Genomic DNA, 17791 nt, shown 5'->3' with positions numbered 1-17791 from the left:
CTTCCTAAATGTAGTTATATAGGAGAAGGAGAATGGAACAACTGGAGCTGAGGCAGGGACTTGCTATTTTGGACTCATTCTAGCATAGTGTGTGTAGTCCTGTGGACTAAATACTCATTACTGGCTGGAGAGCACTAAGAGCACTCTTGAAGCACATCTTCTGGTTCAGTTTCTTTCAAAAGTAATTTGTTTTGTGTGCACTGAGACCACTCTGTGATGTGAGGCAAAGCACAGTTAAGTGAGGACAATTGAGAAATTAATGTCAAAAACATAGTTCTGATCTAAAATAAAACACTAATGAGTCTGAACCTTATGAACCCTGACAGAAATATGAACACATGGTTGCTTTTAAGCTGCTTGGGCCAATATATTTATAAAGGACAAGTCTTCTGAAACAGCAGTTTGTGATCTCAGTATTGACAACAGATTGGAAATCTCTGGCTTTAAGTCTGTCCCTCATTAGTCAGCCGCGATACTCAAATTATGTGTATGTGTACTGATTGCCTATAAATGTTCTCCATATGTTTGTCTGGTTTTGTGCCCACTAGAAATTCAGTGGTCCATTTAACAGCGCCAGACAAAATGTGCCAAGTGATTGAAATAGTTTAACTCTTACCAGTCCATAGCAGTGCATGTCATAATAGTTAAATGAAACTCAGCATTCATGCTTCCAAAAAATTATGCATATTTTCCCAAGCCCTAAAAGACATCACAGCAAGGAGACTAAATTTAGACAGTTGTTACTGACAATCTGCCCATTGGCAGATGTATAATATGGAACTGAATTTAATAATGAAGGAACCAGCTAGTTAGCACTGCAGTGGCAGATATCAATGAAAGTTTTTTTTTTTTTGAGTTTTTAAAGGGGAATAAGTAGATGCTTTAGGTAGCTTCAGTGTGTGACAATCTTGACTTATATCTCAGTGTCACATCTATCTTGGTGTAGTTCAGTTAGTGATATGAAATAGAAACCTACTAAGGACATATTTCCAGTTCCCTGATTCTGAGTACTAAGAACAAAGAAATTTTGTTTCTTGATACATGTTTCTTGATGCATCTGGGACTGAGTACTTTTCAAGAACCTTGCTGTTCCATTTTCACTCAAATACAATCACTGAGATATATCAATAATGAAGGAAAAACAAAGAAAAGACCATTGATGTAAGACTGCAAAAGTTTTAAACTAGTCTGGGTTTTTGTAGTTTATGAGTATATATATTACTCTACCTTAATTACAATACAACTGTATGAGATGTTCCTAAAATTAATATCTCTGATACCTACTGATACTGTATACTTCCCTGGTCTCATGCATGTCCTTGCTATGTTATGTCTGGAATGTTCTTTGAAACAAGTATCTACACTTTACAGTCTTTGTAGAACAAATTTAGGATCTGAAAAACTGTTAGCAATTTATCATGTAAGATTCATGTTATAAGATTATTTCTGATTTTCATGTTTGAAGACAGTAATAGAATATATGAAGTACTTTTAAAAATCAGCTGAGAAATGTTAAACTTAATCTTAAAATCAGCCTAGTCCTAAAATACATATATAGTGTAAGAAATGGACAGTTTCAAATATTACTTTTTTTCTTTTTTTTTTCCTTTTGGTATTTTTTGTCTTTTTATGTTCTGTACAGCGTAACGAAACACAATATATTTTTTGGTTTACTCCATTGCCACTTGCTGGTTAGCTGTCCATCTGGGATGACTGTTGCTAAATGAGTACTAAAGAAGTCCAAGCCTGGAAAGCATTTGCAGAGACAAGTCCCAGTGCTATAGAGAACAATAATGTACATTCTGCATATGTGCACACAGGAGAAAGGCACAAAAGGCACATTAAAGAGTCTGACATTTTAATTTTCCCAAAACTAAAGTGATTTTATTGCCTAGGCAACATTCTCAGTCTCCTCTGGCTGTGGACATATGCTTTTTAGTCATATTTTAATAGTTGTTTCATGCTTGAGGAATGAACAGTAATTGAGATGCTGTTTTTCACATACTTTAAATGTGTCAATTTCTTTAATAATAATATTTATGAACAGTAGGCTAAATACACTTTCCTACAGTAGACACTTGGTTCCTTCCTCTTCAGCCTTCATTAGGTACACCAGTATCTTCCAAGTTCCCAGATTTATAATACTTCTGTTGGTTTTGACTGTATTCCCAAATGATTTACAATTCCTACGTTCCAGACTGTCAGGTTTTCTCCATTAAATCTTTGCCTATTAAAAAATCCACACTATTGCTATTACTATTTGTATGCATTTCGTTAAGGGAGCTACATAATTATTGTGAGGTTGTTCTATGGAATACTGACTTGTAGCTGACCGAGAGGAAGGAAAGGAACTGTGTGAAAGACACAAGATTTTTAGTGAGATCTTTTAGCAATAAAAAAATATCTCTTCGGCAAAAAAAGACTGGGGAGAAACTAAAAGAGCAACTGAAGCTTTCAGCATTATGAAAAATGAATCAAGAAGTGAACTAAGGCAATGAACATTTCAGCAGGAATTTCTGGAGTCTCCATTCCCAACTGTTCTGCATGGTACAAGTGGCAGATTCAGAAAAAGTGGGTTTAGAAAAAAAAAAAAAAACAAATAAATGCCTATAGTCTCCTTTTTCATCCTGTGCCTGGCAATTTTAACACTTCTTGACTCCACCTCTAGATTAGTTCCTGTTTTGGACCCCTCCCCCTAATGCATACCTATCGAATCTTTAAAATTCAGTGTTTTATTGACATCCATAATGTCAGTCCATCCCATTTGGCCATTTAGGCGTTTATTAATAGATGGTAAATGACCTTTCTTCCTTCTAAATATATCTATGCTCTTCATGAAGAAAGGAGTACACAGAAGGAAGCTTGATATATTTCTGGAACAAATAAACATGAGCACAAAGTCATTGTCTCCCATTGTCTCCTAAAGATTCTGTGTGTGTATATGTATGCATACAGTTACTTTTTTATTATTCTTTAATTGCCTACTAACAAAATGTTAATTATGATTTTTTTAATTTAAAAAACTTACGATTTTAAAATTTTAGATAGAGATCCCAGTCTGCTTCTCATGTTCGTTTTTAAATGAAGAGATATATTGTTATGAATTAAGAGTTTGTATTCTAAATAAGCACCATCCTGTTTGCCTTATAAAATTGAGACCTCCTTCCTCATCTATTATTGAGTACAATGGCAGCAACTAATCCATAATAGTGCTTATGCTGTCTTTTTCCATACATATCAGTAAACAAATATTCTTTACTCTTGCTCACAGTATGCATGTTTAATGAAATACCAAAACAGCAAGATGCTCTGCTGCACTTCATTATCTCATGATTTCTCAATGTACAGAATGTTACAGAGCTCTGCTTTGTTTTCTTCTGCTGTATTATCTTTCAGAAGATGTTGTGCACATTTAGCAAATTAAAAAAAAAAAGGAGCAATTCTTGAAATAGTTTTTATTTTTAAAATACCTTTCAATGTTCAGTATTTTATTTTCTTGATCTTTATACATTCTTCAGAAACAATCATTCAAGTGTAGAAAAATAACTTATTTACATTTGTGTTTAACACAGTATTGCAACTATGAAGAGCGGTTGAGGGAGCTGGGGCTGTTTTGCCTGGAGAAAAGGAGGCTGAGGGGAGACCTTATCGCTGTCTACAACTACCTGAAAGGAGGTTGTAGCGTGGAGGGTGTTGGTCTCTTCTTCCAAAATTCTTCACGGAGAGGGTTGTGAAGCAGTGCAACAGACTGCCCAGGGAAAAGGTGGAGTCACCATCCCTGGAGGTTTTTAAAAGACGTATGGACGAGGTTCTTAGGGACATGATTTAGTGCTAGAGTTAGGTTATGGTTAGACTTGATGATCTTGAGGGTGTCTTCTAACCAAAATGATTCTATGATTCTATCCACTTACTTTTTAAAACATCTGATTCAGAGAAGCTGGTCCAATTTTTTTCCCACTAAGTTTCAGTCTTGAATTTCCACCCCTTTAAGTCTTACCTTTAGCTTTTGGTATAAAATTTTGCAACAGTAACTCTTTCCAATTTCTGACTACAACATCCTATCATATCCTTCTTTAGGCCTATGCTGGAGTGTGAGTTGTTACTAACAGGAAAGTAAGCTATACACTTTCCATGCTAGAGTAAATTGACTCCACTGTGCTGGCAAGTGAAAACCAAGAAAAAATTCTTACATTTTCCTACTACGGTGTCCCAGATGTATGCTTCTGTTTTTTAGAGAGCTCAACCTCAAGTCTGGGTCAGCAGTATAAAATAATAGGTCCTTGATATATTAAGCATCTGTCTCATCCTTGTGCACTCACGTTACACTTTTTAAAAGAAAATACTGAAGTTTTCTGTTAAAGAGAAAGAGAAAGAAATCAACTATGCCCATTATAGTATTGATTTAGTATAAAAAGTTAAAATAAATCATATGTTATTGCATCAACTTACAGTTTTACTTTTCTCTGGGCACATAATTGAAGTGATATATACAAACACAGAATTTAGAGAGATATATAGAATCATAGAATCATTTCAGTTGGAAGACACCCTCATGATCATCGAGTCCAACCATAACCTAACTCTTGTACTAAACCATGTCCCTAAGAACCTCGTCTAAATGCCTTTTAAACACCTGCAGGTATGGTGACTCCACCACTTCCCTGGGCAGCCTGTTCCAATGCCTGACAACACTTTCTGTGAAGAGTTTTTTTCCTAATAGAGTGCTTCAGCACCAGAAATGGGGTGCTTCAGCAATGTCTGCAGAAAAATGGCCAAATCCTCAGCATGAAAAAAGAGAGGAACACATGAAGTAAAAAGAATTTGAAATATATATTTTTTAGATGACAGATAAGTGTCTGTTGTACCTCAATATCCTTGATAAAATATTTTAAGAAAAACTATGCTGTACGTGAAAAATGCCCGCTCTACTCCATTCTTCCTCTGGTTTAAAACGCTATTTTGAAACTATATAGTTTCAAATGACTGGAACGAGTTTCAGCAAGCAATGCATGCCAAACTTTTGTAGAAGGAGGACTCTGAGATTGGTTAGTATAATTTGGAAATGATGAAGCAGAATATGTTGGGGAATTCCTGTAAAAAAGTAATTTGTGAGAATAATATCTAATGGAAATATATTATTTGGATAGCATCTATCTGAGACTGCATTGAGAGAGCTAAATTTCTGGTTTTTTTCTTTGTTTAACCAATTGGAGTTTTTGTATAAGCATACATGTTTACATTTTCCAGATATTAGCGTCTTAAAATCATTTCATATAGCATTGTTGTACCTCAGGAACAGGAAAACCAAAATTTGTGTGCCTGAAATGGCTGGTGGGAAATACACTATGGCAATGTCCTAAGTCCAGAGATCTCATAGTGCTTTCATAGGCTTTTTCTTCCAATCTGCAGAAACCTCATTTCTCCACAGCATCCCTCATTTCACAGTTCGACCTATTAACACAGGATGATCAAAATCAGATCTGCAAAAGATCTATTAATACAAATTCTAATAAAGATTGCTTAGTCAGTGGTTATATCCTTTCCTGCTCTCATTGCTCTGAATCTTCAGTTCCCTATCTGACTTTCCTATCCTATTTTGCTACTGCTTCTCCCCATTTAAAACTCCCTAAATCAGTACCCTCCTCCAGGGTCAACCACAGTCTCCTCACATTGCTATTAGTTTTGGACTTCAGTCTTTTTTTTTTTTTTTTTTTTTTTTTTTTTCTATTGGCTTATAGTGTCCCTCATTATTGTCCTGTTAGGTTCAATGGCTGCAAAAATTCACACCTTCAAACAGTTTCTGCCAGGGCCTGGGCAAGGTTCCATGAGAAGGATGCACCTTTAGTTGTGAAGAGAGAAAGAGGGATAATAAAAACAAACTCAGTGGCTTAATGATGATTCAGGTAGGAAAAGAAGAAATGTAATTTATCACATTTCTAGGCGAATTTCAGACATAAATAATATTTTTGTGGCTTGTTGATGACATTTCCTGTCTCATCAATATGCTACTGAAATGCCAAGAATTAAGAAGAGCCCTAGCCATGCACCAGCATCATAAATTGCAATATGTTTAATAAGTATTGGTAGTGGGTATGGTGCTTGCAATACCATTAAAAGGTGTGGCGCCACCTAAAGTCCTATAAGCAAGCATCCTCAATATTCAGAAACAGAACTTCGTTAGAGTAATAAGAGGCAAACTCCAGGAAGGCCTACAACATGGAAATTGCAAAAGATTGCCCTTAATAAGATTGAGCTCTCCCAGGGAGTGGAAATGAGACAGAAAAAGTTATGGCTAAGATTAAATAGTTTTACAGCCTTACAAGATTAGAATGAAAGTCTTTAAATTTGCTGCTATCAGAGTGAAAAGCCTTTTCTTTTGCTCATATGAAATATGAGCTAACAGGTAAAGAGCTTTTAACCTCTACCATACCAAATATAGATAGAATCATAAAATCCAAAGTCATAATTTCTTGAAGTATAACTTCCCTAAGGTCACAGTGTAGTCTAATTGCAGCACAAATTATTGATGGTTTAATCACTTCACTCTAAATACTACTAAATTTTTTTTAACTGTGTATTAGGAAAACAGAGAAAGAGAGGAAGACAGTTCTCAACATCTGAAGGTAAACTGTTAAGTTAGGATTTTATTCTAAGAATACTTTTGTTCCCTTTTTTCTTATCTGTAGAAATGTTTCATAATGGAAATCCCTTCTTAATAGTCCTTTAATATGTTAATAAATCTAGAATTAACTTTCGTTTTTTCAGGAAAATGTAGACACACTATTAAAGTCTGGAGCTGCTGCTGCTGCTGCTGTTAAAATCATGGTCTGATTTTCAAGGCAGCAAGACAAACATATTCAAAAGATGAGAGGAAAAACCAGAGATAGGAAAAAGTTTCTAAAAGTTATGGGAGTTGGTCATGATGCTATTGCTCAGTTTATCTAGTCTGCCTCTAGTTTTGTTTTTTCTTTCTCTCTTCCTTCTAATAAATGGCATATTTAAAAATGTGACAATTCTTAACTAATTAAAATGAATCTCAGTATTAACTTTTGTGTCCTGTTCTACAGGCTCTTTATTCCTATTTTAATTGACATACAATTTTTAGAAGAAGCCTCAAAAGTAAACTCTCATTGATTTTTCAGTTAAATAATTTGGTTTTCAAAAGAGTACTTGTATTTGACTTTTGGCGACTTATTTATAAGTCACGTTATGTAACAAAAGAATTAGACTGTTGGACACAATTTGTGCCTTTCCCAGAAAGTATTGATTCCTATAACAAGCTACTCTGAGGCCATAAAACATTAGTTACAGAAATTCTCTTGCAATCAGAAACTGCTATGAATGTTTTACTTATGAATGCAGCTATCACTAGGTGACACTGCCAAATAGACTCCTTCAAGTTCTTAGTGTATTAATGAGCTTCAGGTCTTCTTTACCAGACAACCATGTACTCTTAGTTTTGGTAATGCAAGACTGTGAGTGAAGAAACAGTGAAAAGTCCACTGAGGTTTAGTTTCCAATACAGAGGACACATATTAAATACAACCATTTGCACTACTGTGTTACTTTTTGTCCTGGGATAAATTCTAGAAAATTGCACCTCATTTAGTGACTCAGAATCTGGGGACACTGGAATTTCCCTTTTGGGGAACATGACACATCCAGCTCCAGGCACCCACTGGCCTTCCAGGAGCTGTGGCACTGGACTTGCAATGACAAAACTCTTAGCAATAAAGGTGCTGAACTTTCTCATAAAGGCATGCACAGCGAGTGCTACCTGGACATTAGTAGCTATCTAGCTGTATGACCTAAGTACATGGGAGAGTTTCCACCAGATTTGAAACTTCTGAGCATGTTGATTAATTAAAAAAGCAAAGAATGATGACACAGCTCTGAAAACCAGCACAGTCGAGCCCTGAGATATGCAAATTCAGCCCCATGTGAATATAGATCCATGTTCTCATTGTTTCAAACACCCGACTTCCAATGCACACCTTGTTTACCTCTGTGTTGGCACAGCTATGTGATTTCCTACTGGTTTATGCTCTGAGCTTTGCATCTTCATTTGTGTGCTCATAGCCTAACACTAGCATCACATATTTTATTTGAAAATGTACCCTGTAAGATAACTACTGTGCATTGGCTGAGGGCTGCTACCAGGCACCAGCTGGAGCTCCTGATGACAGGAGCACTCATCACTCACAGACTTTGAGCTAAATGATGCTATTTGAGACCAAACTGACAGGCTGAGAACTAGCTGGGCTCGGGTGTGAAAGCACTTTTAGTCACAGAAATGTATTTAATGTTGAGTGACACACCTCTCTGCCTGTGGCGGGAAAGATGGGACAGCCTGAGAGAGAAGCCGAGTGGGTCAGGGTGAGTTCCTCACACAATGTCCTTGCCTTGCGGTGTTGGAGGTGGAGAAAGGCAATATAGCGTGGAAGGAAGTGGAGTGAGCCAGGGCAGCACTCCTGGCCACCATTAGAGCCCTGAAGCTCCTATTAGTCATAGGATCAGAGAGGGAACGCCCATTTGTGATTGGCTCAAATTCCCTTGGCTGCTGCTGTGCAGATGCTCCCCACCAGTCGTTCTGGAAGGTTCTCTGCAGGCTGGCAAGTGTCGCCATTAGCAGGTAGTGAGAAGGGAGTCGCCTGAGGGTCAGCAAGGCTTAAACAGTGTTCACCTCGTGCCAGGCTGCCACACCAGATACACAAGTTTTCTTGATCCTTTAGAAGGAAACAAGCGAGTGAATCCTTCCAGTATAAGCAAACAGCTATTTTGGATTGCTGTGAGATACTGAAATGCAGAGTCGCCACGTGAGCAGCCAGTCGTCATGCTTCTAGTTTCAGAAACAATGGGATAACCTTAATGTCATAAGAATCTTACATTAACAAAGAAGGTTATGGTTAACCGAGGCTGTTTGGGTCTCATTTTTCCAGAAAAACTCTGCATTTCTGTCTTTTTTGTAATGTTTTTCTTCTTGATGTTTGCCTTTATGTTGTTAGGTCAGGTCGTGCTTCCCCTCCTCTCTCTCTGGGCTTGCCCATTTTCGTCATTTGTTCTGCATAGGCTCCTGCTTGCTGTATTAAACCAATTTCCTTTGTCCAATTCAGAGGCTCTGTCAGCCAAATTGTATCCATCACTAGAGCTGATCCTTGTATCATATATTTTAGTTTGGAGAATGACATAATTTTCTTTTACAGCTTGTGCGTATGATTTTGAAACTCTCTTATTCTACCGCATAGTAATATTGAATTAGATTGAATAAAATGTCTGCAAGTATACATATTAATGCCAGACTAGATTGAATAACATTTGTTTATTAGAGTCATCTTTCCTTCCTTGATCCTTGTCTATTAGCTGTCTAGCAGGTTGTTTTTATGCCAACCATACTTAGAGAAGGGCACAAGTGCCAAGGTTTGGCACTTTCAGAAACTCACTTCTTTGTTAGATGTGATAGAAGCAGCACATTAATTTGGAATGTGTTTTATTATACTGAAATGCTCTATAAATCTAAAGTAGGGATGAGTGAAACTTCAAAGAGGAAACTTGACATCACATAATTCTGTCAATGTCTAGGTGCTTCTAAGGATATTGGGGTTGAAGTATTTTCAGAACTGCCTATTTCTTTAACGTTCCCCCACTTTTAAGCCTGAGGTTGGCAAAAATGGCACTTAGTGGTATTTGAAGTGTACTTAGGTGATAATGGTTGTATGCTTTAGATCTATATTTTAATCAGCTATTAAGGTACAAAATAGCTTTGTTTTGTAGCAAACAGTAGTTGTTCTACTGTTTTTTCTTACTGTACTTAAAAAGCTATCTTACTTTATTTAAAAAGCTAACAGCAGCAACACAAGGTTTGAAATTCAGAAACAAAATGTAATTCCTGTCTGTCAGTAGGTTGTTCCTTTGGAATATCACAGTTGACTCCCAGAGCTCTCCTGTTACCTGAGGTCTAGGAATGAACTGAAAGCTCTGGACAAGCTTTTAGGTGGGTCAAGTTCCTGCCAGTACTTCTGCTTAACAGGAATGTGTTTATGACCTTTCGCTATTCATTGAACAATTGAGCTAAACATCAAACAAGGTACACTGATCAAAGGCTGATACTCAAATGTCTGTCACTAGCTGGACTATTTATTTGGTTTATTTTGCACAAACAGCTTAAGGCTGTTGTTTTTCATTAGTTTTCCTTTGGTGTTAACACCTGTCACATTGAAGGTGATTTCTTTGACACATTTCCAAGTGACCTCTCTAAGAGAGTAAGGAAAGAAGGGTATAAATAGAATAAATGGCAGAGGTCAAGAAATAGAGACAAAAAAATAATCTATCACCAATTAATCATGCAAGAGATCTCAGACTGACTTTGGTTTGTTGTCATAAAATTACTTATAGTCTGGTTAGATTAGGCCCATACTTAGAATTAAATTTCTAAAAAACTGTAAAAAAATTTAAAATAAAACTTTTTTTTTTTTCCCCAGAAATCTCTCTTCTTTCCTAAGAAGGATCTTTCCCAATTTGCAGCAGAAAGTTTTAAACACTTTTACTGTCACAGTTGTTTATTTTAATGATTGCTCTTAAATACTTCTTATGGTTTTCTAGTGTTCGTATTTCTTGTAGTGTCTCATAGAATAACATTTTTAAATAACTAGAAAAATATAACATCACAGAGGCATGCATTTGTTACCGAGTATTTTTTCGTTTTTTCTGCTAAGCTAACACTTACATAATGTTTAATATTAGCCATTTTCAAATAGAAAACCTGTATCAATATGCGTAAAAGCCACGTTGCATGTTTGTATGCCTCAGCATGTTGTGGACGAATCTCCATATAGAAAACTAATCCAACATTTCCATTGGACTATGAGAACTGTCATATGTAAGCAGTGATGTATATAATAGATTCGATTCTAAAGGCACAGGGCAGCATTTGTTTGCAATGGGAACATGAAATCTAATGTAATTTAAAGAGACGTCTGTTGCTAGAATTAGTCATGATTTAATTTTAAGAGCACTAAACTTTCAGCAAAGTATCGTATTTTTACAAATGTGTCACTTTAAAATGATCAGTATCAAAAGCAGTGGTGATTATGGATTTATTAGCAAAGCTAGCATTTTATGAAATGATAGTGTATAAAAACAGTGCAAATAAGTAGTATTCCCATTTAAGACCATTTTCTTTGTGGTTACAAACTACAGCAAGAGCAGTTAGAGTTGTAAATATGAAACACATCTAGACACAAGCCATATTTTAAGTTGGAGCCCGCACTGAATGAAAATGTAATTTTGTCTTACTACTGGTGTGCTGTTGAATTAAGATGAAAAATATACTTTTTTTGCACATATTTATTAAATGCATTTAGTAGACACAGATATAGAAATATTACAATGTAAGGCAAAACTCATTACAGCTCATCAAACTTTGCCTGTACTAACTGTTTCAAATATGCTCCTTCTTGCTACTTTAACTAATTCATTATTTAAAAGATTGGAGAGAGAAGCAAATTAAAAATGTCCTTTATTTCTCCCGTAAGCCTTGCTCAAAATTTAAATAAAAGAAATTCTGTTTTATCCCTGATATCAGATAATATATAATTTATAATAACTTAGAGTGCAAAATCATATAAGGAGGTTTAGAAGGACAAATAAATATATTGGTCAGGATTTTTAACATGTCAAACTATTTAGGGAAATATATATAAATAAAAATAGAGAGTAGATTAGCTTTTGAAAATCCATAGTGGTATCTCAACTTCTGGAGGTAGCTAGTACTTATTATTAAGTTATTTATCCTAGTATTTCACATTTTGCAGTGCTTAGCACGAAACTCACATAGGCTTTGTAACTTACATGGCAAGAGCAAAATAGAAAAAAGCTTTTTTAAGTAAAGTAATGCATAATAATATGACAGCTAATTATTCTAATAATAAGATCGAGTAATGGATTTTGGTGATTTTTACATAGTGGTTTTATCAGAGCCATTCAGTTGTTGTAGCACTGTTTAGAAAGTAGACTTTTTGTTGTAATTTTTCTACACTTCCAAATCAATGTTTCATTTTTTTTTACCTTAATCTTTCAAGTAGCTTATTATAATTGTTCATCCAATTAATATCAGTATTAATAGTCTTATTGCCACCCCCCAATAAGGGTTTATTTGCTGTTAGTTAGGCAATCTGACTCTATCTATTACAGAGTTATTAACTTATGTAAGAGCAAGCCATATATGTCTTTTAGACTAGGAAAAACAAGGCCAATTGAAGGTTTTCTTCATGCCTTAGAAGTCAATTTTCTTTTTCTTCTGGAGGAATGCTATTAATACATTCACTGTTCTTACATCCTGTGAAGAACAGGTAAATAATTAATTACCAGAAGACTAAAAGGTAGTGAAGTTGCTGGGATTTCACTCTGCATAGGTCTTGTTTTAGCTTGGTTTTCTTTAGTAAAAGTTAAAGTAAGGGTTAAACAAACTGAAGATGAACAGGTGTCTTGTTTGTTGGGTTTTTTTAATTCATTTTTTTTTCAAATAACCTTGATTATTTAGGATATAAACTCAAAGACAATTGCATCATGAAAACAATGTAATAATGAAAATGTGAATAATCTGATTTTGTTAGTGAATATGTATGGTTATGTAAATGGTTAGATCAGTAATAACTTAAAAGTGAGGCCTTATGGTAGCTACTTGGAAAAGACCCTTAAATTAACAAAAAGGCTGCATAAATAATGTTGTGAACTCAATACAACTTAGAGCAATTGCAAATATGATTTCACAGATGCTTACTTTTTTATGTTCAGATTTATTTCACAAGGTTAAATGAACTGCTGTTAGCACTAAAAAAACTAAGTTGCATGAAGATTTTCTGCAGGAAAAAGCCCTACTTCCAACAGAATTTTGTGATGAAAAGTTTTCTGTAGAGGCAGGAGAAAAAAAAAATCTCAAAGGGAAACCTGAGGTTTCTTGCTGATGTACATCTCCCATTATGTGCTGTTTGCCTTAATGGAAAAAGAGTTGCACTGCAAGAAACATGGTGGAAGAAGCACTTGGAACACACAGAATAAAGGGAGACTTCTACATTTCAATTCGTGTATTTCTGTTTCCAGATAAGGTATTTTTTTGTCCTTTCTGTTTACCAAAAAATTAAAAACAGTAACACCTCCAAAAATGTTCCAACTCCATAGTATCTTTAAAAATGAAATTACTTCCATTAAAATTTTGCTCTAGACATGGAAAAAGTACCTGGAGTATATATCTGCATGGTAAAAATTCAGGCTTGAACATTTACCATGTTCATAATTCAGATCCTTGTTGTGTGTGATGAACCTTTTTCATTGTAGTTTCTATTTGCCAGATGTTCAGCTGCCATTTTCCAGTAAAGTAACATTGACTAGGGCTTAAGGAAATGATTAAGTTTTCATTTACAGTGTTGGAGAAGGGAAAATATGCAAATGCTCTTAAATAACACTTTCTTACCACACACAGTTAATTGAATGAAGACATGCTAGTGTGTATGTATGGTTCTGAATGTGCAGACAGGAGATTTAAAAAAATCACAGTTTGTGACCCTGTGTATAGCTGGTAAAGCCCACTCTTCTCACAAATGCTGTGCTATGTATTGTACGAATGAAAGCTATGTGCAATGAAAACTAAAGTATTTATAAATTTATCGTGCTCTTTAGAGGACAAGGAAAAGATGATTTGGAGGAACTTAAAGGTACCGTTTATTTTAATCTGTCTACAATGGATAGTAATATATCATTACAATTAATAAAGGGGAAGAAATACATGAATAGGTGTCAAATCCTATTCCTTCAGTCTCTTGCTTGACTCACTGTATACTTTCCACTATGCAGTTTCCTTTTATATTGTTCAGTGTACACTATGCCCTGACTGACAGTCCCACCTCTCTCAGCTTTTCTCCATATGACAGATGTGCCGTCTGTTAACAAATTAGTGGCCATTTGCTGGACTCTCTCCAGTAGCTCCATCTCTCTCTTGTGCTGGGGAGCCCAGAACTGGACACAACTCTCCAGGTGTGGCCTCTCCAGTGTTGAGTAGACAGAGAGGATCCCTTGACCTGCTGACCACACTTCTCCTAATGCAGCCCAGGACACCGTTAGCCTTGTTTGCTTCAAGGGTACATCGGTGGCTCGTGTTCAACTTGGTGTTCACCAGGACCCCCAGGTCCTTCTCTGCAAAGTCTTGTGTCTATCAGTACCTTTTTACCTACCTATACTTACATGTGATTTATTGTAACATAGCACCTTCTGTTATTGTAAATCTATACAGAGATGAAATATTATATGAGAATCTTCAGCTTACGTATCCTGCACCTACGCATGATATACATATATGTGAGTAATATTTTGTGCTTGGTGTGTCAATCATCATGTAATGAGAAATCTGCAAAGCACAGAAATTCAGTAGCTGATTTATACATGTTTTAATGAGACGAGAAAAAATACTGCTGCTTTCTAAATAAAACCACTGGCAGTCTCCTTTCACTTCTAATTTTGTAATTCATTTATGGAAGAGGATTTTGGAAGTAAGAAATTTTCTCACATTTCTGGTTTATATGAAAACCTAACCGGACAAAACAACAGTTTTTAAGAGGTGTCTAATAGTTACTTGTGAGTAGGGTTTAGTAGTCCTCCTTTCTGCCTTTTGTATTTGTAGCGTCTTTTGTTTTCCATTCTAATGTTTGTTTTCATGGCACTGATATATATGCAAAGAGCTGAGGAAATCTCAGAAAAAAATTCTGATTCATTAAAATATATAATATCTAATTTAGATGTGGCTATGATGTAATAGAAAATATTAACATGTAGTCTAGTAATGTAATTCATCTCAATGTATTTTTTTTATTTCCTTGGCACAATTCCCAGAAAATTATTTTATCTTTCCGAGCCTGTGTCTCAGTATTCTATTTAAAAAATACAAAATACTTTAACAAAATCTTTTTGTCTCCTATATTAACCTTTGACTTACTCTCACTGCAAATATTTCCCAGTTATTGGACTCATGTAGCAAATTTTCTTCTCTCTGCATGGAGAATATTTTGCAGTTCTTGAGCCTGAGTTATAGGAGTATAGAGCAATAACAGTAAACTATCAGTTGAGTTTTTTTGGTGGTTTTGGTTTTGTTTTTTTAACAGATGGAGTCCATAGGTTGCAAGTTGTATTTAGTTGCATGGAATAGCAAATGTAAAACACAGAGGACAAAACATTACTTTCTTTTTTTTTTTTTTTTACTAGCTTTCAAACAGTTATTTTTCTGTTGTCTCATTTTGCTCTGTAAACAAATTAATGACATTCCATGCCTCATCTTAACTCGAAAAATACCCTTCAATTTAATTTTCTGTTTTCTAAAATGTATCTCAGTGGCTGCAGAAAATCCATGTTACAGAAATCATGGCTGTGTCCCAAGCAAGCATAGCAACTGTGTTAGTCAACATGAGCACAAAAACAATAGAATGCAGTTGGGAAAAATATGAATCGCAAATACTATATGTACAAATTGGGTGGTGCAAAAGTTGATTTGGACAGCTATAGTAGAATATACATGTACATAATTTAATTTTAAGTACTGGAATCAGTGGAACTCTTCCACACTGTATGAAATGTCAGGACAATCATACTGAGCTCAACTTTAAACCATTAACTTACTTTCTTTTTTATTTTGTTATCTTTGTTCCAATAAAATACTCTAAGCTTTTAATTTTGTAGGAGAGAGTGAGTATCATCATAGAAAGATCTGGGACAATTGGCCAACAGGCATTTCCTTCAGAGTTCTGACACTTAAATTATTATATTTATAAACTGTATTAGGGAAATAAATAATTTCTCTTCACCATTAATGTAAAAATTCATAGCTCATACCTCTCTGAAAAACAGCTGTCTCTGTTTCCAAAATGCAGATTCAGTAACTGAAGAGCTAAAATGCAGCTGTATGATTTGCAGACTATAAACGCCTGTAGATGCCACAACGCTGATACATTACACATTTGATCATCATGCTATGGCAGTTTATTTACACACTCAGCTTTAAAAAATACTCCTAAACTTTTTTTGCTGTCTGTTAGTGGTTCACAATTTACATGGATTTTAATAGACTTTAAAATCTACCCTGAAGGCTGTTGGAATGTTTAGCAAGTAATGAAATCATTTACGTTAGTCATGCTTACCATTAAAGTGGTTCCTACCTTTGGTAGAAAGAAGCTTTGTAAGAAGCAAGCGTGTTACAAAAGAAGCAATTAAAACTTCTGCTGAATGGAATTGCTGCCTCTCTCTAATTAATAATCAACTCAGCAGATGTTCACCTTTCTCTTTATCTTTTTTTTCTTTGGTAGAACATAGGCAGGGAATAGATGCATTATCCTTTTCTGAGACTATGTCAAATAGCCCATTGCATGCAGATACCAGATAGTTTTGAAGTTGGAGGTAATACTGAGTGTGTTTACAATTTGGTGTAACAGGTTTGCAGTGTGATGAAAAAACTCCTGTACTGTATGTCATTTTGAGGTGGATATACACACTGCTGAAGTTTTATTCAGTTTAATCAGTCAGAAATTTTGCACTCACAACACCTGATGGTTAGTCTATTTAATATAATACTACCAGCAGAGAGCTAGAATATTTGTATTTATGCTATCTGGATTATTACCCAATACACCCTGTATTCTATCTAATGTGTTGTATAGGAAGCAGTATTTCTCATGTCATGAGTTGTCTAGTATTGCTTAATTAATATACTGATGCATGATTTCATATTAAAGGTGTTAATTTGGATAGAAATATATTATTTAGAATTTCCATAATAAATTATTTTATAATGAGTTCTGTTTGGACTGCATGATGAACAATATAACTCAGATGATTGCAAATACATGTGTTCTAGGCATGTCATTGTAATATCTAAGCAAAGTAGTTTTATAGAAGACATAATAACTTTTACTAGAAAAACTTGGAGGAGGAAGAAAGAGATAGTAAAAGATTTGAGGTACACAAGTTGATTATACAAGAAAGTAGCAATAAGTACTGTTGCATACTTACCTCATATCATGTTTTCATCATATTAGCAGGCCTAACTATTGATATATTTATAAAATTTTCAAGTTTGAAATGGTGAAGCACCTGTTAGAAGACAAAAATGCACAACAATCACTAATAATACCTAGTGTAACAGTATTAAAAATACAAAAAGTAACAGATTATGCATTTTACTTAATACATTACAGAGATACCAGTGTGTTTGCTTGCCTGGATGGGAAGGAACATTTTGTGAAAATGAATCAAATGAATGTAATTCAGAACCTTGTAAAAACAATGGCACCTGCATGGATCTTTTCAACAGCTATCGGTAAGCGTTGCATTTTCTCACTATATCATTGTGTTCCAGGAATGACAGACTTATGCATCCGGTTATTACTTTATTTCTCAACTTGGGGAATAGAATATTATTACACAAAGATGAGCAAACCACTTGTGTCGTGGATGCACTGCTTCACTGCACATACATATTATGTCAGCAGACATAATTGTAGATGAAAATTTTAAACATGCATCAATTCAAAACACTTAGCAAGTAATCTAATCTGGAACTGTACTTTGTCAAAAAAATATAGGATCTCTCTCTGTCATGTATGCCTTGTAAGCACAGGAGATGCTTCCAAAGTATTGGAAGTGGACGTAGTTGTACAATTTTAGATGAAGCGATTATATCATTACTGCCACCTCGTGGCTTAAAATGACAACAAATCAGTAATTTGAAATTTAAAGCAACACTGAAAGCAAAGAA

The 17791-nt window shown here is 35.1% G+C and overlaps 1 protein-coding gene across 1 annotated transcript in view; it reads left to right on the top strand.

Annotated features, from left to right (window-relative positions):
• The window catches only part of EYS (eyes shut homolog), an 826250-nt gene that overhangs the window by 292377 nt on the left and 516082 nt on the right, over window positions 1–17791 (top strand). Inside the window, exon 21 of the mRNA XM_065631328.1 lies at window positions 17232–17353. Within this exon, the coding sequence (XP_065487400.1) occupies window positions 17232–17353 (122 nt within the window). The remainder of the gene's footprint in view (window positions 1–17231; window positions 17354–17791) is intronic.

The sequence above is a fragment of the Caloenas nicobarica genome, chromosome 3, assembly GCF_036013445.1.
Source record: "Caloenas nicobarica isolate bCalNic1 chromosome 3, bCalNic1.hap1, whole genome shotgun sequence".
Taxonomy (NCBI): domain Eukaryota; kingdom Metazoa; phylum Chordata; class Aves; order Columbiformes; family Columbidae; genus Caloenas; species Caloenas nicobarica.
The sequence above is the reverse complement of the archived record's forward strand: the minus strand, read 5'-3'. Positions and strand labels throughout refer to the sequence as shown.